This window comes from Lycium barbarum, chromosome 6, assembly GCF_019175385.1.
Source record: "Lycium barbarum isolate Lr01 chromosome 6, ASM1917538v2, whole genome shotgun sequence".
Taxonomy (NCBI): Eukaryota; Viridiplantae; Streptophyta; class Magnoliopsida; order Solanales; family Solanaceae; genus Lycium; species Lycium barbarum.
The window spans coordinates 101,886,766-101,909,725 of NC_083342.1; the positions used below are offsets into that span (position 1 = coordinate 101,886,766).

The 22,960-nt window shown below is 38.1% G+C and overlaps 1 protein-coding gene across 8 annotated transcripts; it reads left to right on the forward strand.

The window, feature by feature from the left end:
• Positions 1–1,360: 1,360 nt before the first annotated feature.
• LOC132645080 (uncharacterized) lies at positions 1,361–14,925 on the forward strand. 8 transcript variants are annotated; one of them, XM_060361850.1, is made up of 14 exons: positions 1,361–1,588; positions 6,133–6,220; positions 7,538–7,737; positions 8,010–8,079; positions 9,563–9,759; positions 11,390–11,465; positions 11,570–11,653; positions 11,734–11,813; positions 12,229–12,355; positions 12,493–12,552; positions 12,666–12,716; positions 12,813–12,971; positions 13,769–13,901; positions 14,288–14,925. In XM_060361850.1, the coding sequence occupies exons 3-14, from the start codon at positions 7,580–7,582 to the stop codon at positions 14,458–14,460; spliced, it is 1,368 nt and encodes a 455-aa protein (XP_060217833.1). In that variant the 5' UTR covers positions 1,361–1,588; positions 6,133–6,220; positions 7,538–7,579; the 3' UTR covers positions 14,461–14,925. The 8 variants fall into 8 exon arrangements, with proteins under 8 accessions (XP_060217833.1, XP_060217834.1, XP_060217836.1 ...); XM_060361851.1 differs by having other exon boundaries at positions 1,361–1,572; XM_060361852.1 differs by lacking the exon at positions 1,361–1,588 and adding an exon at positions 6,567–6,649 and having other exon boundaries at positions 4,701–6,220.
• The last annotated feature ends 8,035 nt before the right edge of the window (positions 14,926–22,960 follow it).

The following is a 22,960-nucleotide window of genomic DNA, read 5'->3' on the forward strand; positions in this document are numbered from 1 at the left end:
ATTTCAGTAAAAGAGTTTTAAACTAAATCTTCATAGGATAGTCTAAAATACGCTTCTGATTTAAAATTATATGTAATATTTTTCATTACAGTGACATAAATGATACAAATTCTTTATTATGCATCATTTTATTAAGAACGTAAGTATTGAACTAAATATTGTAGCATCTAACATTCTTTTTTAGTATTAGTTAAGATAAATTACACATTTGTTCAATAATGATTTACACTATTTATTTATAAATCCAACTAATGAGCAAGATATTGGAAAGTAAGTTCTTCAAGACAATAACGTATACTAATTCATCCTCATGAAATTATAAATTCAACTTATGAGCAAGAAATTGGAAGGAATGACCTTTAGGACAATAATGCATAAAAAATCAACCTCATGAATTTATATTATTATATTATACAATGGTAAAAAGAAATTTAAATGCTAGATTCTTAGTACTTTATATTTTTTTTTCTTTATCATAATTAATACTATGCTTAATACATCAAGCATGTTCCAATTGAGGTTGATGAGTAAATGAGGGGACTTTTTTTTAAATGGTTAACTTATTTACATAATAGGCATTTGAGAATACGTACAGAAAGTTTGTCAAAATTTAAGTTTGAAGTATCTAATAGGAACACTTTATCATGTGTTCAAGTGCTTAATTGGAAAAGACATATGTTTTAAGTGTCTAAATAAAATTTATTGGCAAATTTAAGAAAATAACAATGTATTAAGCCCCAATACTAACAATACTTGACAAAATTGTAGGATTAAGTTACTTTATTACTTTAATTATTCTAAAATTTTGCTTAGGACCAACAAAATGTTAGTTAAAATATCCACACAAATTTGTGAAATTATATATACATTTTTTCTTTCAATTTTAATTAAATAGGCAAAATAGACATAAATTTTAAATTTGCTCTATATGTAATGGGGTATGAAATTTCAAAAAAGTCACATCGAGCCCGTGCGAGCCCGGGCTTCAGATTATCTAGTATGATTTATAAGTATAAGTCAGAAGTTAAGAATTTTAACTTATAATTTTTAACTTATTATTGTAAATTTGACCTTTACATAAATATTATAAAAGAGCTTAAAAGCACCTAAAATAAGTCAAATCCAAACCGGGCCTAAAACTCTGAATTCATCGACCCGAATGGTGGCGTTATTGTAGTTTTGTAAACTTGAGGGAAGATTCGTCATTGACCGGAGATAATTAAGAATGTCTTCTAGCTATATTTTATTACTACTTTTGTTATAGATTCTAATTTCTTTTCGTTAATTCCAGAGTCGGCAGTTAAAGAGGGGACCAGTCCCCCACTGATGGTGCAAGAAAAATGCACGTAACAGAGAAAGAAAGAAATAAAGAAAAAGGACAAACAAAATTCTCTCAGAGTGACAGTCACTGGTAGGAAATGAGATTAGAAACAGTAAAAAGATATCCATATGTTTATTGCCTTTTCAGTTTTTCTGAACTCTCCATATATTTTAGTTTAAATAAGGCGGCTTTCAAGATTGAAATAATAAGCTGTGGCAGTAAAGGAAGAACAGAAGGGGGTTTCTATTTTGGTGCGTATATATCACGGTAACTTACCCATAAACTGTTTTCTACTTTTTGTTTGGTTTGTATTGCAAGAAAATAATTCTGTTTTGAATTTTGATTGTTGTGGATCAAAGTATAAGTTTTTTTTCTTCTTGTTATAAATCAAGGGTTTTTCTTCTACATAGCTTCAGCCCAAAACCCAGGTATAAATTTTACATTTTTTTCTTCAATTTTATGAAAAACTAGTCCTCTGTTTTTTTCCATAGCTGTTTTGCTTGTGAGTTAATCTATTTCCCTGTTTCCATTTGTTCTTGGGAGTGATTAAAATGAACACGTAAAGAGTTTGTCTTTATGGTTTTTGGTTGCAGAGTATGGTGGTTTTGTGGTAATTCTTTTTTGGCTTAATGCCTATACAACTCCTTAAACTTGTCCTTTTTTTTATTTTTTATTTTGGCACCTCAATTAAGTGTTGTTTCTATTGAATTCTTGAACTCATTCTCAAGTGTGTCTATTAAATCCTCTAAATCTAATTTTTATTAGAAGTAAAAAATAAATTGTGATAATGAAGGTAAAGTAATGTTTTAAATGTGTGTTAAGTTATTCTTTAGGTATGAATGTGTCGGTTTCTGATGGTTCTGCTCTTTCACTGCCAGCTTAATTAAGAGCTTATTCCTTTTTTTCCTCTCAATTGCTGCTAATCTTAGCTAAAAAATAACATAATTAAATTAGAATATATATTAGCATTGTTGCTACATTAAAGAGAATATTATGTAAGTCAGATTGTGTTGTATAGACACACTAAAAAATGAGTTCAGAAGTTTAATAAAAATAACACTTAATTAAGATGCCAAAATAAAAAATAAAAAAAGCAATAAATTCAGAGAATTGCATATGCATTAAGCCTTCTTTTTTCTTTGTGAGAGATGAATTTGATAGAAAGGCTGATTAGTTGATCCCAGCTCCCAAGTATTTTCGATAGAATAAGCTTTGGGTAAATTTTTTTTTTTTTTTTTTTTGCATCAAATCATGACTAGTGTAAGAGGGATATTATAAGCAGTTGGTGAAAAGTCAAAGCAATGCATAAGCATATCCTTAAGGGAGTACAAGTAGTGATTTATACTTACAAGCAAGGGCAAGGACTTCCAAGAGTAAATAATTGGTGAGATTTTTGTAAGCATTATTGTTAATTTAGTCATATCCGTTCCTTTCCCGGACCCGATACATAACAGAAGCTTAGTGCATCGGACTGTCTTTTTAGTATTAGTTCAGTCATAATTGATCTGGTCATGATTGAAAGAAAGGAGAAAAGCCATGTAAGATGTCTGGATGCAGTTTTCAAAGCGTCAACATCACTTAATAAACAGTTGGGATATCTCGTATTATTCAAGAGCTGATAGGAGTCTATTTAAATACTCTGTCATTGTTTATTAATTAGCCATTTTTAAAGTATTTCCTCTAAATGTCTTGTTAATAAGAATAAGAAAGTTTCTTTTGCTGAGACTTGGATCTAACATACTTGTGTCTCCATCATGCATCTGTGGTGGTTCAGTTATTTGAACTTTTCACTTGTGCGATTTTAATTTATTGGTTATGCTATATTTGGTGTATATACTGTGTATTGCACAACCATCAACCTTGAACAAGATGTGTTTAGCATCACTACTTTTGTAAAATTGCAAGATATAAATTTCCTGTTAGCACACGAGATGATTGAGTGTATTGGGTATCCGTTCATTACTTCGTTCGTTGGTTGGTTCAATTTTCTCATGAATATTGTATTCGGTTAAGTCATTACACCATGATTCAATAGTAGTTTCCTTTCAAGGCCTTGAGCAGATTCTTCCTTTCATCAAAGCCTTCCAAATATGCTTCTTCCTTACTTCCATAAATCATGGAATATTAAAGGATCCTCAATCATATGCAATAATGAGAGATTCTTCTCATTCTGAGATGTGGTACTCTAATTTCCATATCTTTCGTTACTTTCCTTGAATGCAAATATTTTCCAAATATGCGTAGATACCTTTGACCTTGGAAAATATCTCGCCCATAACTATTTGCGGTAAGAGTATTCTTTTCTTGATATTGTGGTAAATGCAACGCGTTCCTTCTAAAGGATATCTTCATTTCAGAATAATTAATATTCTCCCAAATAATTTTTCTAAACTCTTCTTCTGGCTTGTACATATATGAACTCTTATTTAGGCAACTCAAGAGAATTTAAAGATCCTCTTCGTTCACTGTGGATCGTGATTAGAATGTAATCACATTGGTCTTCATTAATTTGGACTTAATCACTCCTAATATGGTCTCTTTTGTAAACTTGAGACTTTTGGCATATCTTGACACTACATAGATTTTGGACCTTCCTTAAGTACCAAATCAATCTTGATCTTTCCTTTTGTAGAATATTTTTCTTCCATAGGATCGTATTAAATATTCTTCCCATAATTCTTGCATCTTGATTTGAGTAAGTCTTCATCTTCCACATTTTCATCCGTAATTCCATCTAGGAATATCTTCTTTTCCATATTTGATTAGATTTTCACCAAATTCTTCTTTATCAAATAAATCTGTTCCAAAAATAAATTTATCGCAAGTAAATGTTCTTTTATTAATAATTATGTTGGTTTGTTATCATTAAAATTAATAGGTGAAACCTTAAATCTAACAGCTCCATCCGCTGCACCATATTCTTTGATGGTAAAGGACCCCTTATATAATGGTATAGATTCAAGAATGTTTATATAACGTGTTGCAACAATGTTATGCTATGTCTGTAGACTATGAATACATATACGAAATAAATAACAAAATTGAAAGAGAACTACGATGGGTCGACATAATTAATTGCGGCGGGTTTGTTATTCAAACTATTAATGACAAAATATTTACCCTTTTTTAATTTAAAAATATTTTAGAACATTTACTTTCTTTTCAAGTCCAGGATCTGTGGGAAAATATTTATTCTTTTAGTTTAACATGTATAAGAAAAATATTATTATATCTTCATTATTTTATTATCTTTAATTACTCTATTTTGAAATACAAGAACCAATTGGAAGAATTACTAGTATCATTTATCTCTCTTCGATTATCGTTTGTATAAGAGCTTGTTTGTACGGACTTATAACTTAAGTAGTATGATTTATAAGTAAGCGGAATAGTTTGGAAGGCCTTCTACTTGTCCGGTGTATGTACTCTACGAAGTTTCATCTAAACCATTAAAAATGTTATATTTTAAATCCCTCTAACATGTGTGTCTCTCAATCACGCTGAATCCACATCCTTCTCCACTGTGACTTGTCCTTACTGCCGCCACCTCCGCCATAAAATTCGTCTTTACCACCGGAGAACACCAAAAAGGCAAAGCTTTAGGCGAATAAGACTAGAACAACGGGTAGGGAGATAAAGGGTCAAAGCTTGAAAGTTTATGCTAATGGATTTCCGGTCACATCGAAGAGAAAGTTTTGTAATAGAATCCAAAGAGGAGAATATGGTGTTGCGTTGAGGGGAAGGCGGTGACCCTCCACCAAAAGCCATCACCGGCAGACAACATTTTTCCGGTCGCCAGAGCTCAGACAGTGGAAAATTAAAGCTAAGCATTCATCGGGAAGATCATCTATGTAGGCGAAAACAGATGGAATTCTTGACTCATCTTCATCTGAATTCATGAAATGGAATGGTGGTAGTTGGGGAGTCGTAGGCTACGGTGATTGGGTGCAGAACCATGGGAAGGGTGTGGAGAGAGAAAGAAGAATAAGTGTGTGTGTGTGTGTGTGGATGGAGGGGGGTTGAGGCGGCGATGATTATTAAGACGAAGCAGATCTGTAGATGGGGAATGGGGTTGGGTCGTTTTTTATTTTCTTTTCATGGTTATTTTTTTCGTTTTTATTTTTAATACATTTTTTAATTAAAATCATTGTCTTCACTTGCTTTCAAATCTGTGTAACCACGCACTTCCTCTGATTCTGCAAAATAAGTGCCACATAAGCTCGGTCGGTGAGAGAGGGTTTAAAATATATGTTTTGAACAGATTCAAAGAGTCTAGATGAAACTTCGTAGAGTACAAATCGGGATGATAAATTCGGATAAGTAGAAAGACCTCCCGCACTATTCCGCCTTTATAAGTATAAGTCATAAGTTATAATTCTTGACTTATTTTTATAAATTTGACTTCTACACAAATATTATAGAAGTGATTAAAAGCACCTAAAATAAATCAATCCAAACCGGGCCTAAAACTCTGAATTCATCGACCCGAATGGTGGCGTTATTGTAGTTTTGTAAACTTGTGGGGAAGATTCGTCATTGACTGGAGATAATTAAGAATCTCTTCTAATTACTTTTCTATTTTTGTTAATTCCAAGATTCGGCGGTTAAAGAGGGGACCCTCACTGATGGCGCAAGAAAAATACACAATAACCCCCCATTGATTTCAGAGCTTAAAACTCGTATCTTCTTAAAATCTTGAATAAAGAAAGAAACAAAGAAAAGCACAAACAAGATTCTCTCAGAGTGTCAGTCTGTGGTGGGAAATGAGATTAGAAGTAGTAAAAAGATATTCTTTTTTATTGCCTTTTCAGTTTTTCTGAACTCCCCATAAGGCGGCTTTCAAGATTGAAATAATAAGCGGTGGCAGTGAAGGAAGAACAGAAGGGGGTTTATTTTTTGGTGCGTATATTTCACGTTACATACCCATAAACTGTTTTCTACTTTTTGTTTGGTTTGTATTACAAGAAACTATAATTCTGTTTTGAATCTTGACTTTTGTGGATCAAAGTATAAGTTTTTTTCTTCTTGTTAGTATATATCATGGGGTTTCTTCTACATAGCTTCAGCCCCAAAAACCCAGGTTTAAATTTACATTTTTCTTCTTCAATTTTATGAAAAACTAGTCCTCTGTTTGTTTCCATAGCTGCTTTGCTTGTGAGTTAATCTATTTCCTTGTTTCCATTTGTGCTTGGGAGTGATTAAGATGAACATGTAAAGAGTTTGACTTTATGGTTTTTGGGTGCAGAGTATCGTGGTTATGTGGTTCTTTTTTTTTTGTGAGAGAGATGGATTTAGTAGAAAGGCTGATTTGTTGATCCCATCTCCCAAGTAAGGCTGATTTGTTGATCCCATCTCCCAAGTATTTTCGAAAGAGATAAGGCTTTGGGGTAGTCTAGATTTTTTTTTTCTGCATCAAATCATGACTAGTATAAGAGGGATATTATTATAAGCAATTGGTGAAAAGTCAAAGCAATGTATAAGCATTGTGATTTATACTTATAAGCAAGGACTTTCAAGAGTAAATAATTGGTGACTTGTGATGATTTGTGCATTAGTGTTAATTTAGTCATATCCGGCCCTTCCCCGGACCGGGCACATAGCGGGAGCTTAGTGCACCGGGCTGCCCTTTTAGTATTAATTTAGTTCATAATTGATCTTGTCATGATGGAAAGAAAGGAGAAAAGCTATGAAAGATGTCTGGATGCAGTTTTCAAAGTGTCAACATCACTTAATAAACAGTTGGGATATCCCTTATTATTCAAGAGCTGATAGGAGTCTATTTAAATACTTGTCATTGTTTATTAATTAGCCATTTATAGAGTAAAGTATTTCCTCTAACTGTTAATAAGAATAAGAAAGTTTCTTTTGCTGAGACTTGGATGTAACATACTTGTGTCTCCATCATGCATCTGGGGTTGTTCAGTTATTTGAACACTTCACTTGTTGTGCGATTTTAATTTCTTGGTTATGCTATGTTTGGTGTATATACTGTGTATTGCACAACCATCAACCTTGAACAAGATCTGTTTAGCATCACTACTTTTGTAAAATTGCATGTAAATTTCCTGTTAGCACACGAGGTGATTGAGTATATTGGGTATCCGTTCATTACTTCTTTTGTTGGTTTTTGTTGTGTGGTTCAATTTTCTCACTGAATATTTTATGCGGTTAAGTAATTGTAATTTTGCATCTGAAGCCTCATTTGTTGGATTGCAGGTTTTCCATTCATCAAAGCACCGCCAAAACTTGTAGAGCACTATGGTTAATCATATTGAGGATGATGAATCTTTGACAAAACCCCTTGGAAGGTTATCAGTGTTTTATTACGGTGTTGGGCACATGCTCAATGACATAACTTCAGCCTGTTGGTTCACTTATCTCTTAGTCTTTCTAACAGATATTGGATTATCCCCAAGGTTTGTCACTCATTTTCTTGCTGTTGCGGTACTCCGATGAGCACCTGTCTTTCAATAATCTATTTAGGATTAAGACAAAAGGAAAAGAAGCCCCTTCGCATGTATTACTGTATTGTGATGTAGCTTGTCTGCTGATAGATATCTAACCTATGCCCACCCTTTTCGCAAGTTCGAGTTAATGCTTACTCAAAAGAAAAGGGTAAATACTATAGGATACTGTAGTTTGTGAAGCTGGTGGCTGTGTATTCATGTATACCATGTCTGTTTCTCAGTGATGCTGCAGTTGTAATGCTCTCAGGTCAAGTTGCCGATGGATTGACCACTGTATTTGCTGGTGAACTGGTATCTCTCAAGAACATAACTACTACAACTTACTGCTTATATCACTTCCTTTTTCAAACTTAGACAATAGCTATGACACATGTATTGCTCTCAGTCTTTGAGTGTAAACTTAAATTCAAATATCACGAATTTTTCTAACATTGATTACCTAGCAAGTTTGAAGCATCAAATTGTATTCTTCTGGAAAATGGAGGAGAGGACGTAAGAAAAGCATGTTAACATATTTTTAACGCTACTTCCTAAGAGAGATCCTGAATTCATTGCTAGATGAAAACATGCTCCACCATTTTCACCCTTTCTCATCTAAGCATATGCTTTTCCAACAACAACATACCCAGTGAAATCCCACAAAGTGGGGTCTTGGAGGGTAGGGTCTACGCAGACATTACCCCTACCTTAGGAGGTAGAAAGGTCGTTTCTGGTAGACCCTCGGCACAAGAACAAGTAATTCAAAGTAGTGTGTGTATATATATATATATATATATATATATATATATATATATATATATATATATATACATCCATTGCAAAATACCATGAAAAGCATGATAAAGCTGACTGAAAAAGGAGTCGTAACTACCACAAAATAATACGATAATCGAAGTACAAAGAAGTATAAGAAACAACAGATAGCACAAGTAACAGAAATCAAAGGACAAGGGACTACAAGAATAATACTACGACTACTAGTATGAAAGGATAGCACTCGACTACTTATTAACATTCTACCCTAATCCGTGTCCTCCATAACCTCCTATCTAAGTGATGTCCTCAATAAGCTGGGCCTGCGCCATGTCTTGTCTAATCGCCTCACCCAAATACTTCTTCGACCTACCTCTGCCTCTCCGAAAATAGTCCATAACCTACCTCTCACACCCCGCATTGGGGCATCCGTGCATCTCTGCTGCACATGCCCGAACCATCTCAACCTCGCTTCCGCATCTTATCCTCCACCGAAGGCACTCCCACCTTGTCCTGAATCTCTTCATTTCTAGTCCTATCTCTCCTAGTATGCCCACACATCCACTTATTCAAAAAATAGTATGCCCACACATCCATCACAACATCCTCATTTCCGCAACTTTCATTTTCTGAACGTGAGAGTTCATGACTGGCCAAAACTCCACCCATACAACATAGTCGGCCTAACCACCACTCGGTAGCACTTTCCTTTAAGCTTTGGTGGCACCTTCTTATCACACAAGACCCCAGATGCGAGCCTCCATTTCATCCAGCCTGCCCCAATACGATGTTTGATATTATCGTCAACCTCTCAAATTCTTCGGATAATAGACCCAAGATACTTGAAACTTCCTTTCTTTTGAATGACCTGAGTACCAAGCCTCACTTCCACGCCAGCCTCATGCGTTACGTTACTGAACTTGCACTCCATGCGCCTCAATCCCAGCTAGTAGCACATATACTTTTTTTTTTTTTTTGACGTTTTAACCTTCTAACTAATATTTGTTGTTTTACATGATAGATAGACAGGTTCGGGCATTTTAAAGTATGGCATCTTGGAGGATCTGTCTTGGTTGGGGTGTCATTTTCTTCAGTGTTTGGTGGTTGCTTGCCTTGCAAACTTATTGGTTCTGATTCGGCGATGCTGCAAACTATTGGTTACAGTGTGTTCGCTGCGATCTTCAATGTGGGATGGGCTGCTACTCAAGTATCACACATGTAATGTCTGCTCTTATCTTTCTTCTTGTGCTAAATATTACAACACTACTGTGTTAGGCATTCTAAAGACTTGCCATTTACTCCTGAAAACCTTCCGATGGTTGGATTAACATATTAGTCCATTATTTTGAAGACTGTCTTCTGTGACTAAGTGAATGATCAATGATCTGCATCCTCCATCAATCATCCTCCTCAAGTTATCAGCAATAAGAATGGCAATCCATGTAGCTTTCCACCCCCAAAGAGTTATCTTTCTCCATGCTGCTGAAGAAGAAAACACTCCTCTCCGGTTGTTGTAGTAAGTTATACGACTGGACGGTAATCTCTCCCTGAAAGGGTTCTGCCTTGAGCTTGGTGAATACAATGAAGTCAGAAATTCCTCCAGTTTCTCCATCTGCCAATCCAAGATGACACCTCTAAATTGTAAATCCAACTGCGCTAGTCCCGCTCTGTAATAACCTAGGAAAATTTCACATGGGCAGAACACGGGAAAAATGGTAGTGTATATGAGGAAGCAACCCTGAGACCTAATGACGTGTTTTTAAAGTTGTGCGGTCCTAGGCCCAAAGCGAACAATAAAACTAGTGGGTTGGGCTGTTAAATATAGTATCAAAGGCGGACTCCTGTGATACAATGCTGCGCAAACCTAAGCCGAGGAAGCTAAGTTCCTAAGGGGGTGTATGTGACGGCCATGACTGCACAGACTGGCAGGCTTCTATGTTAGCAAGTTTCCGAAGGAGTGTATTCACATGTTAGGCAAATCCAACCCAATAAAAAAAATATCTTAGGTAAATTTCACATCGGAAAGGGGGAGAAAAGTGAAGTGCTATATAATACAGAGGATATGTTCACATGGTACACACTTTTGCACTCGATATGAGTTGTCCAAGGGACAAAGCTTATGAGGTCTGTTGGAGCGAAGCAGATAATGTGTATCATGGTCTTGGACTGTGACACGCTCTTCCCTCCTCCCTTGCAATAGCTTCCTGATTGCTACAGATAGTCAACTGTATAGAGATGGTGAATATAGGTTGCTCTGGACTCCTTGCAACACCAGTGCTATTCCCTAATTAAAGCCTTTCCACTCCCTATTGTGGAGTCAATATTTTTGGAAAATGTCTGTCGGTCTCTTTATAGTTTCCTCTCAAATAGCAGTGCCATAAGGACAACATTTGTTCATTCTTTAATACCAAACTTGTATTCCATATCTATCTCCTTTGATCCTTCACCACCATTCCCTTCATCCACCCAAATGTCTGCAAAACCATACATATTCTTCCGACAGAACTATATTGTCACTAACCCCAAGGCCACCATTTTTAATTGCAGAAGTTATCACTCTTCTGCACACCAGCTATAATTGTCATCACTTTGGCGCACTGAAGCTACATAGGATCCTGATAATTACCATGAAGTTATTACCGTTTGACAAGTAATTGCTCTGTTAACATGCTAAACTTTTCTCAAATTTATAGATTGCAGGTAAATAACTAAAATTGTAGTCACTTGAGAAGGACCACTTTAATCTTCCAAGCACATGACTTCCCTATGAAATTTTACCAAGCGCAACCCAAACAATAGCTGTTAGTTATTTGGAATTTGATATCAAGATATATTTTGCCTGCTGTAGGTCAATGGTGAACTGCATTACACTGAACTCAACAAGCAGAGTAGTTTTAGCTAGTTGCCGCAATGCTTTTACAATGGTTGGTAATCTCCTTCATGACTTCATGCAAAATTTCCTTATACATGTGAGCAGTCATTAACTTTTGGTTTGCTCTCCATTTGCTTGAACCTGATGAATTTGAAGGTTGCGAACCTTAGCTTATACGCAGTTGCTTTTGTCGTGTTCAATGTCATCGGAGCAGGGACACCTGATGCTGTTGAGAATCAGGTGTGTGATATTTGGTTGTTACACTATTTACTCTTAATTTTTTCTTTTGGCTGTGTTCTCAATACTTTTTGAATGAGCAGTACCGTTGGATTGCATATATATCAATTTTCATTGGAAGCTGCTTCGTCGTCGTGTTTGCTTTCGGAACCAGAGAGCCAAGGTCTGCACATGTCTTAGTTATATGTTTTTTAAGTGAATGCATTGGCTGCTTGTTTGCTCGGACTGATTTTTAATGAAAATGAAATTGTTTGCTATTATTTCATTGCTTGGCTGAGCTGGAGATAGAATCACTTTGTTTGAGAGTTCTGATGGAGCTAACCACTGACCAGCTTAGGCATTCATCAAAACTGCTCAGCTTATCTTCCTCCATAAAAAATGTAGCTTCATTTGTGTAAAACCCAATTAAAAACACAATTCCATCCTGAAGAATAAGTTAGGTCACTACAAAGAATGAGAATTATGCTAATTTCGATATGGGAGATTGCTTTCAAGTTCCATGAGCTGTCAGTATAAGGGCAAGTTCTTGATAATTATCTTCTTAGATGTTAATCTCTAATATTGCCTTTCTTGGCCAGGTTGAAACTAGAAGCTCATGTCAAAGGTTATGTTAGAATTTCTTGGATGTATTGGTTTAAGAAGATTTTATATCACCAAGTTGCTCTTGTTTACCTGCTTACCAGACTTGTGACTAATGTCTCCCAGGTGAGTATTATTTATTTAGAATTTAGCCCTTTTCAATAGATATTACAATAATGACATGGATTTCATTTATATCATATTTCTTAAGCATTCACTTGGTTTTATAACCGATACAGTTTATCTAATTGTTTGCGCTGCAGGCATTTCTTGCTTTCTATGTGATCAATGACCTGCAGATGAGTCTATCTTCAAAAGCTTTGGTATCTTTCTGGGCATTGTTTCCATTTAAAATAAAGACCTTTTATTTGAAGAGAAGGGCAAGGGAAGAAATACAGTACTAACTCTTATTCCTGTGATTAATTGATGTGGATAGGTCCCTGCGATCATCTTTGTCTGCAGCTTCGTTGTATCCATCCTGCTGCAGGTCCATACAGAACAGAAATTTTTCATATTCTATCTCAATTTCCAAAGTGTTATTTTTTTGCCTGTTCTTTTTCCCTTATAGCTGTATTATATGCAGGAGATTAAGTGGACAAGCCAGCGATTGAAGGGCTGTTATACTGCAGGTGGTCTCCTTTGGGTACTTTGTGGCACAGGAATACTCCTGCTTCCAAGAAACATGAATGCTTTTATGTATGTCTTGTCGGTATTCATTGGCATAGCAAATGCCTTGATAATGGTAGGGTTATTGTTCTCTGAGCTTAGTTTGAGCATCAAGTCTTGAAACTTTACTTAAGCACTTTATCCTGTTACAGCATATCTATATTTAGCATTAAACTTGTAAAGAACACAGATGTGTGGTTGGTCAACCATAAGGCAGCAATGTTAACGAGTGAAAAGTTTAAACTTCGGTTTATTAGTCCATATATGTCATGTTTATTTCTGCTGACATAGACTAGAGGTGCTCCATGCAATGCCTTCGTCAACTACTAGATGGTCAATATTTTCTAATCAAAGCATGATACAAAACCATTTTGAAACAGCTCAGGCTCTGGTGCAAAAATTCATTTATGATAAATTTATATGGACCAAATACTCCTTTAAGCATTGATCGACTCTCTGTTGTGGTTAACCGAATTGTTACCTTATGTATGTGGAAATGCTTATCTCCTTAGAAAGTTTTCCATTTATTTCTTAATAATATTCTTTTCACAAAGGAGCTCTATTATTGTGGCTTTTGCTTAATTTGGCACTCATTGAGTACCTATCAAGTTAGTAACTAACAAGTTCCTTGTTTAACTGGAGAGTAGGCAATAATATTCTGAGCTGGGGAATTTGGTTCAGCTACATACCTTTACATACATGCATATACTTTCTATTATATGAGGAAGCCAGGCTCTTGATTGTGTCATGGACTGGAGGAAATAGTGAAGGAGTGTGATTTAAGATGTTTGTTTCATTGTAAAACATGCTATGTGATCACAAAACCTACTATTAAAATCTTCATGTGCACCTCTTTCCTATGTGACTTAACAGGTAACTGGAGTGGGCATGCAAAGTACCTTGGTTGGGCAAGATCTCCATGGCTGTGCTTTTGTGTACGGATCATTGAGCTTTCTGGAGAAAATGATATGTGGGGTGGCTTTGTTCGTTCTTGAGTCATATCAGAGTAAGCATCGGTTCCACATCTCTCTGTTACCTTGGTAAATTTGCAGCTTCAATGTAAATTCATTCTAATTTTTCAACATCCATAACTGAGCGTGTCTGTGGAAAACTAGTGAATTGGCTCCACCTATATTCATTAACAGAGTTGAGTAGTTAATAGTTTCTCCTTTTTATCAGCCGAGATCACTGGGTATGTTGTTTTCTTTATCAGCCAAGAACTTTTTGCTTCACCCTCTTATTTTCACCCTATAGACTTGTTACCAGAAAGTTTCTGCTAAGATCTGTAATAGGGTACAGAATTCATTTCCCTTTTCTTAATTAGATTCTCTGTAGTTTCCTTTCACCAGATAACACTCTATTTAATTTGACAATTGTTACCCTTTTGTGCAGGAACCTCTCCGGGACTTCAGGACTGCAGTCCAAGATACCCATTCTTCTCCCTCAATCGGTATGCACTAGGTCTCGTTCCAGCGGTCTGCGCGCTCCTTGGGGTGATCGTCACCTGCACGATGAACCTCCAGACACCCACATTGGTACCTCTGGAGGAACCTCTACTGGGCTAACACGTCACAGCTGATGATCTTATAAACAGTCGTATGTTTAAGAAAGGGATTCAATTGTTGCTATTGGATGTGTTTTACACGGATGAACTTTTTCAGCAGACACCAGTAGGTTATACAGAACATTAATTCCATTGATTCTCCTCCTTAGCTTCTTTCCGTGCAATTTCAACCCATTTAGGATCCCTATTTATACATATTCAGATTCGTATCAGTACAATGATATGTAATAATTGTAGTCTTGAACTTAAATTTGTGAAAAATTGTACATAGTTAGAAAGATATTCTTGCTGTAGGACTCTTGAAAATCTGTAACATGGCGGAATTAGTTTTCTTACTACGTGTGCTCTTTCTTTTAGACCAAGAAAATGCACTCATGAAAACTATTGAAGTGACATGTAACCAGAAACAACTTGTAATACTGTAATATCTAGCAGCTTTATTTTACATGGAAAGAAAGCGACTGAACCCTGTTGTTTGCTAACAAGTGTCACTAAACTTTTGGTCTTAACTGTAGCTTTCAAGAAATTTTTAAGATTTACTTCAAAAAGTTCCTGAAAATAGGAATACTCCCTACATGCCTCAAGATTTCTTATCCGACTTTTAGTCGACAGAGAGAGAAGTGAAAATGTAATTTATGCAATATTTGTTTATAAAATGTGTGAAGATCATATGTTAGGTTTTCTACATTGGAAAAAAGTGTCTATTATAACTAGCAGTAGAATACTTACCGCTATCACAACAAAAACATTACACTTTAATCCCAAATTAGTTGGGATTAGTTATATATATGGATCTTCACTATCATTTTCGTTCCATTTAAATCCATTTCCTTTTAGACATATATGTTCGGAACTGATAATTTTTTTATTTTTTTTTGAAGTTTGAACTATCAATCTCCATCCCTATCAATATATTTTAGTTTTTCCAACAACAACCACTTGATTTAAGTTTAATTTTCATAATCGAAATTCAAGATTCACTTTTTCAAGCCTACAACAATGGTGATTTTAATAATTAAAACTGTTTACCCCCAAAAAGTGGATAACAATTAAATTTGTAAGTGGTTGATAGGATATGTGGTTAGATTAGTCTATAGTATAAGATAGTAGCGAATAAATAGCGATATATTGGTAAATAAAAGTAAAGGAAACTAAAGAAGACAAGTTAACAAGATCTGCAAACTGGTCCGATCTGGAAGATGCTCCTTTTAACCGAGCCAAAATACTTAAGAAAATTCCTCTGCCACTTTACTGATTACAATGTATAGAATAGTGAAAAGCTAACCTGAAAAAGAAAGGGGCAGTCCTCTATTTACAGCTAACAACAAATGGGCCCTAGTACTATGCAAGAAAAAGTCTTTCTAGAAAAACCCCAAAATGGATAAGGCTGCGTTCTTATGGTCTGACACATGTACTGTTGTCAGCGCAAATGGCGGAACGGTTAGATGACGCGTGGCCTAATCCATAACTGATTTTCTGAACCTATGTTGAGCGTGCTCTCTTTTAGGCTCGGCTTCTCCAGGCTCATTAGAATACTCTCGGTTTTGACGCAGGGTTGAATGTACTCACGACCCCTCGGTTTTCATTCAAATCTATTGTTACGACCCTGCTCACCCTCGATCTCGTATTGGACGACTTTAAACTTTACCTCGGTTCTTATCGGATACAAGTTGCATCAGTTTTTACCGTATACAGATAGTCCCCACACTTACCGTATCGATGTTTTACCGGAGTGACGAGAAGTGGAATAACTGCCTCGGTGACTTCTCTAGTAAGCTTTTACTTTTACTTTGAAAACAAGCGGGAAACGAAACGTCCTTTCTTGTCACGTCCCTCTGACTTCGAACACGTGTCACCTTTCAGTTGGTCAGCTTCAGTAATCGCTTCAGGGTGACGTCTCTTCATGTCACGTCTCTTTAATTCCTGACACATACTCTCTCTTGGTTGGATGGCTTCGGTAACTGCGGAGGAACTTTGTCTATATAAGGGAGTTACAGTGATCCCATTTCTTTACTTTTCACTTTTTACTTCCTTCTTTCATCCTTCGTCTCTTGATCATCACTCATTCTGCTCTGTTCTTGGTTTCTTTTGCTTCGAAATCCCATATCTTCAAAAAGTTGTTAAGGAAAATTCATCTGGGGTCCCAAAACCTTCTTCATTTTACGGAAAATCTTCTTAAATCTTTCCTAACTCCATTTGTTTATCTCCAAATCTTCATATCTTCATATTTTTAGCCTTCAAATCTTCATACCTTCAACGTAGATATTCATATCTTCATCCCAGACCCTCATATCTTCATATCTTGATCATTTAAAATCAAAATGGCAACGGACACCGACTCTACTTCCCAGAACGTTCTATCAATTTGTTCTCCGACTACCGAGCCTGTTGCCAATCCCGAGGACAAAACACAAGCCGCTCCCTTTGAGCCGACGGCCAAAGACATCATACCCTCGAAGTATAACTTTAACCATGAATTCGCCCGTTGAAAAAATCGTACAGACTTTTGACCGGGGTTTCGATGTGAGACATTACCCCTCGTCGATCAAAGAGGAGCACCTTCCCCGAGTCCGAGCCGAATGTAGCTGGGATAACCGTCCCATGGACATTTTTTTCTCCCAGTGATGATGAATCGGTCACCAACTTCAAAGAAGGGTTTTTATACGTATCCTTTCACCCTTAAGCTCAGCCCTCCAATAGACCCGGTGATTCTTGAAATGTGTCGGACGTATAGAGTATGCCTTGCTCAGATAGGCCCGAATATTTAGAGGATCGTGGCCTGCATTCATCTTTTAGGCAATAATGCCAAAATCAATTTTACTTTTGCCAATTTTATTCATTTATATTGTCTGAGGATCTTCTGCGGAGGCGTTATAAAAGTCTCCAAACGAGGCAAAAATCCCATCCTTTCCAGTGTCGACGAGAACAGGGATCGGGGTTGGCACGAGCGTTTTGTCTGTGTTAGGACTAAAGACATCATATCGGCCGTATATATGCCTTTCCCCGAAAGGTGGAATGACAAACGTAAGTTTTTGTAGGTTTACCTCCTTTACGTATCTTCGGGCACTTCTTTTAACCTTTTCCAATGTTGTAGCTGAAGCACGGATTCCGGATGTAATTCCGGGATTCGCTGAGTGGATTGAGAAAATCATCGACCAGTATTTGCACGATGAGCAGACATGGGGAGTTTTGTCTCGTGATCTATGGATAGCGCAGAACCACGGTATCCTCTTCTCTCCTCTAATTCTTGTCATTCCTTTTCGTTCCAATTTACCTCGATTTAACCTTCCGATATCCAGGTTTGGGCAAAGGTTCTGTGACCCCACGGCCCGCACTAGCGGATGAGCCCGCAACACCGGGCTCAAATTTTGATATGTCAGGATCAGCACGGCTTATTGAAGCGGCTGAAAAGAAAAGGAAAAAGACCACGACTAAAGGTCAGAAGAGGAAGAAAAGGTCGAGGGACGCTGCAGGTTCATCCGATGTCCGAGGCCTGAGGGATGAAGCCGGGGACAACATCTGGATCGCAAATGTAGTATCGGGGCCTTCCGTTGCTACTGCTACTGGGCCGAGACAGCTTCGATAGAGGTCCCCGAGGGTAATACCGCGGCTGATCTTCCGACCCCAATCACAGGTGGGGAGGCTGAGGTTCTTTTCCCCCCAATAGCCGAATATATCCAATCTCCGATTCCACTAAGATCCGTTAATTTTATTGACATTATAGATGACACTTCACCCGAGGTGGTGCCTTTGGTGAAAAGGCCTAGAAGGACAGACACAGCTTCAGGGGCAGAGACGGCTCAAAGGGTCGAGACAACTATAATTGCCGAGGGTAACACTGTAGAGACCAGCTACTACGGCCGAGATACCATCCAGGGCCTATACGATTCCAACTTCTCCTCCTGCTCCATCTTCAGAACAGGAGAACCTCAATGACATATTTGCCAATACCCCTCCTGCAATGGTGGAAGCCTCGGGGTTCGGCCACCTCCCTATTCCTGGAGCAACAAGGATTGCCAGCCGGTCCACTGAGTCAGGTTCGAGATCCAGACTTGTAGTTATTTTCCCGGTCCCAAGTGTAGAGCCGAAGAGGACCAGGTCGACCATGATCACTGTCCTTGAGGACTGCAGTTTTTTATCTCTCCCCGTGGGTGTTGCAAGTTATCTAAGATCTCTCGTTTTAGATTTGGACAAGGAGAAGATGGAGGGACTCTCGTGGCAGTGTCTTATGAACGAGGGTATGCATGCCGGCAACTGGGTAAGCATTCTTACGTACCTTCTAATAAAGTTTAAAGCATCTGATGTAACTTTCACCGTTTGCCGATTTCTTATCCTCGTTTATTTTATCCTTGCAGAGTGTCGTGCTTGTGAATGAAGGTTTCCTCCGAGCCCAGCACGAGATAGACGACTTACGGGCCCAGTTATATGTTCAAGGCCGAGAGATGGAGAAGTTCAAATTGCAACAAAAAGAAGATCAACTGAGCCGGGTCATTGCTCCTCCAACTCTCCAATCCGAGCTTGAAGCACCAAAAAGGAGAATCTCCAGTTGAAAACTGAGCTCGACGACGTAGTCGACAAGAACAAAGTCCTAGACGGGAACAACAAAAATCTCAGCCGAGAGAATGCCGAATTTTCCACCAAACTTGGTGAGTTTGAAGCTACCATCACCCAATTAAGAGAAGGGCTTGATTCTGTCAAAGGCGAAGCTGCGAAAACGAAGGAGAGGTTCAGGCAGCTCGAAGCTGAGAGGGCCGTAGAGAAGGACAAGTTAAAGATAACCGAAGAAAAAGTCGAGACACGAGCCCGGATCAGTGATGAGCTCAAGGGACAGCTTGAGGCCGCTGTTCAAGCCAATAATGCTCTTCAGGCCGATCTGGCATCTTACAACGAGATTCGAGTCACTCTGAGTGACATGAAGTCCGAATTAGAGAAAAAATTAAAGAAAGCTCAGACCGACCTGGAGGAAGCCTACAAAGAGGTTAAGGCCGTCGAGACTCGTTCTACCATTTTAGTAGAACACGAGAAGTGGAGGTCTCGGAGGATTACACATGAGGCGGTTCAACGGGGTCTTGAAGATATTCCTGCTCGTATAGTCGATGCAAAAATGATCGAGGAACGGGCTAAGAAAGCACTCGAGGATAGCTCCGAGGAAGACCCTGAAAAGTCCGGCTCCGACGACTCGGGTTCTTATGAGATGGAGTAAATAGGACTTGTAGGAGCTTCTTTGTTTTTGTTTTTGATCTTTAAAAATCACAAGTGTAAAGCTTCGTCCTGTTATGCTATATATGAAATTCGCATTTCCTTTTGCCAGTATTTTCTCCGAACTTTAAGTCGGGCACACTTTATGATATTGCTTCGTATTGATGTTTGCTTCATAAAGAATGGCTGAGGTTCGACCTTAAGCCTTTTATGATATTGCTTCGTATTGATGTTTGCTTCATAAAGAATGCTGAGGTTCGACCTTAAGCCTTTTAATCGTTTGCTCTTAGAAAATCGAGCCAACCTTAACTTATGAGTTGTGGTCTTTATTTTGTTCGATTTCTTTTTGACCGAAGACTTATTGATGGCTTGCCCGCGAGGCCTTTTTATGCTTTGTGAATTCAGACGTCTCCGAATCACCTTGGGCATTTAAGTCGAGATCTTTAATTATTCGACCCTCTTTCGAATGTTCAATTTTTTGCAAATTGGGCTCGATTAACTATAACCTTTGTGCCTTTGTCGATTTTGTGACGACAGTCCCCAGTTGAGGGTATCATTAATAAAAGAGCGTATTTGAAACGTACTTTTCAAAAGTATTTCTCTTCATATCTCAAATATTTGTTTCATACAAAAACTAAGGATTTCATCCAATCCCTTCTACTTTTGCCGTAGCAACACTATCTGGGCATGATTCATTCAATCGGTTGGCCCTTACATCGAAACCTAATACAAAAGGTTCGGGTAACTGCAAAATAAAAACAAAAATTGTTTTAACGCTGACTTTATTTCTTATTTTGATTATTTGAGCTTTTCTCCGGTCTTAGTGAGGTTATTGTAGTCCCCTAGTATTTGTTCGTGAAGTATGAATGGGGAAACACTACATGAAAACGAAGCTGTTGAATATCCAGTCCCTAGTACTTAGCTGGTCTTTGAGTTTACGACACTTAGCCTCGTCTTCTAAGGTAACACACGTTGTACTTGTTGCCTCGTTAAAAACCATGCCTTAAAACCCACTTCGAGATAAAACCGAGCAAAGGAAAAGAGTGCAACACGTGTTTTCAGACCTAATTCTAAGACCTTCGAATTTACTCCAATTTGACCTTGTGAAGAAGAAAGGTGAGAATTATTAGGATTCACAAAGGGTTCACGGATCATACCTTAGCAATAATATTTCTTCAGGTGTGCTACGTTCCAGTTGTTGTGCAGCTATTGGCCGTCTCCGGTTTCCAATTGATATGATCCTTTGCCGGTTATTCCGGTTACCTTATACGGTCCTTCCCAGTTCGGCCCCAATTTCCTATCATCGGAATTCTTAGTGTGCAAGGTAATCTTCTGAAGCACTAAGTACCCAACTTGAAAATGTTGAAGGTTTGTCCTTCGATTATAGTATCTTTCCATCCGCTGTTTTTGAGTTGCTAAACGGACCAACGCATTCTCGTGTAGTTCGTTCGTTAAGTCGAGCTTTACGACCATAGCCTTTTCGTTTGACTCGTTTGTTACATACCGGAACCTCAGGCTCGGTTCACCAACCTCTACATGAATTAAAGCCTCGGCTCCCTAAACCAGGGAAATAGTGTTTCTCCCGTACTTGACTTTGATGTTGTTCTATAGGCCCATAATATTTCCGGCAAAACTTCCTTCCATTTGTGCTTTGACGACACTAACCGCTTCCTCAGATTTTGGATTATAGTTTTATTCATGGATTCCGCCTGTTCGTTTGCACTTGGGTGATACGGAGTTGATACAATCTTTTTGATCTTCAGTCCTTCGAGTAAGTCATTAACCTTGTTGCCAATAAACTGACGACCGTTATCGCAGGTTATCTCGGCTGGGATGCCGAATTGACAAACAATATGGTCCCAAATGAAGTTAATAACTTCCTTCTCTCTAATTCTCTCAAAGGCCTGTGCTTCAACCGATTTTGAAAAGTAATCAGTCATAAATAAAATAAAACGAGTCTTATCTAGGGCCCACAGTAAAGGGCCGACGATATCCATTCCCTACTTCATAAACGACCAAGGGGATAAGACCGGGTGTAGCAACTCCTCTGGCCGGTGTATCATCGGCGCATGCTTTTGGCACCCATCACATTTACGGACAAAGCTTTTCGCATCTTCTTCCATCCGGTTCCAGTAATACCCCGCTCTGATTATCTTTCGGACCAAGGCTTTGGTACCCGAATGGTTACCACAGCTTCCTTCGTGGACTTCTCTCATCACATAATTTATTTCTCTAGGCTTTAAGCACTTAGCCAAAGGTCCGTAGAAAGACCGGGCGTGTATCACCGGCGTTCGAAGAGACCTCGATTCTTTTAGGTCGTTTGGGAGCTTTCCATCACGCAAGTAATCAATATATTTGTTGCGCCAATCCCATGTCAGACCAATTGCATTTATCTCGGTGTGACCATTTTCCACTCCTGAGTTCATCAATTGGACGACCGTGCCAGAATTGAACTCCTCCGCTTTAACCGATGAGGCTAAGTTGGCCAATGCATCTGCTTCGTTGTTCTGCTCCCTCGGTACATGCTGCATAGTCAATTCTTTAAACCGATGCAATATTACTTGAGTTTTTTTCAAGTATTTTTTTTATTCGTTCACATTTGACCTCGAAAACACCATTGACTTGGTTTACGACCAGAAGGGAGTCGCACTTAGCTTCGATGACTTCAGCCCCTAAAATCCGAGCTAATTCCAAACCTGCAATCATAGCCTCATACTCAGCTTCATTGTTAGTTAATTTCAAAGTTCTGATTGATTGTTTAATAACATCACCTGCGGGGCCTTAAGAATAATACCCAATTCGGACCCCTTTAGGCTCGTTGCCCCGTCCGTATATAGGTTCCAGATGCCCGAGACTTTTCCCGAAGTTAACAAGAGTTCTTTCTCTACATCGAGAACCATAGCGGGAGTAAAGTCTGCTACGAAATCAGTTGAGATTTGAGATTTAATAGCCGTTCTAGGCTTATACTCGATATCATAACCGCTAATTTCTACGACCCATTTGGTCAGCCTACCTGACAGTTCCGGCTGCATGACATTTTTTAACGGGTAAGTAGTTACTACACATATGGGGTGGCATTGAAAATAAGGCTTTAGCTTTCTTGAAGTACTTACCAAGGCCAACGCTAACTTCTCGAGGTGCGGATAACGGGTCTCCTCATCTCCTAATGTCCTTCTTACATAATAGATAGGAATTGCATACCTCCTTCTTCTCTGACCAAAACACCTCTTACTGCAACCTCAGATACCGCTAGATACAGGAACAGTTATTCGTCTGCCTTCGGTGCGTGCAACAAGGGCGGG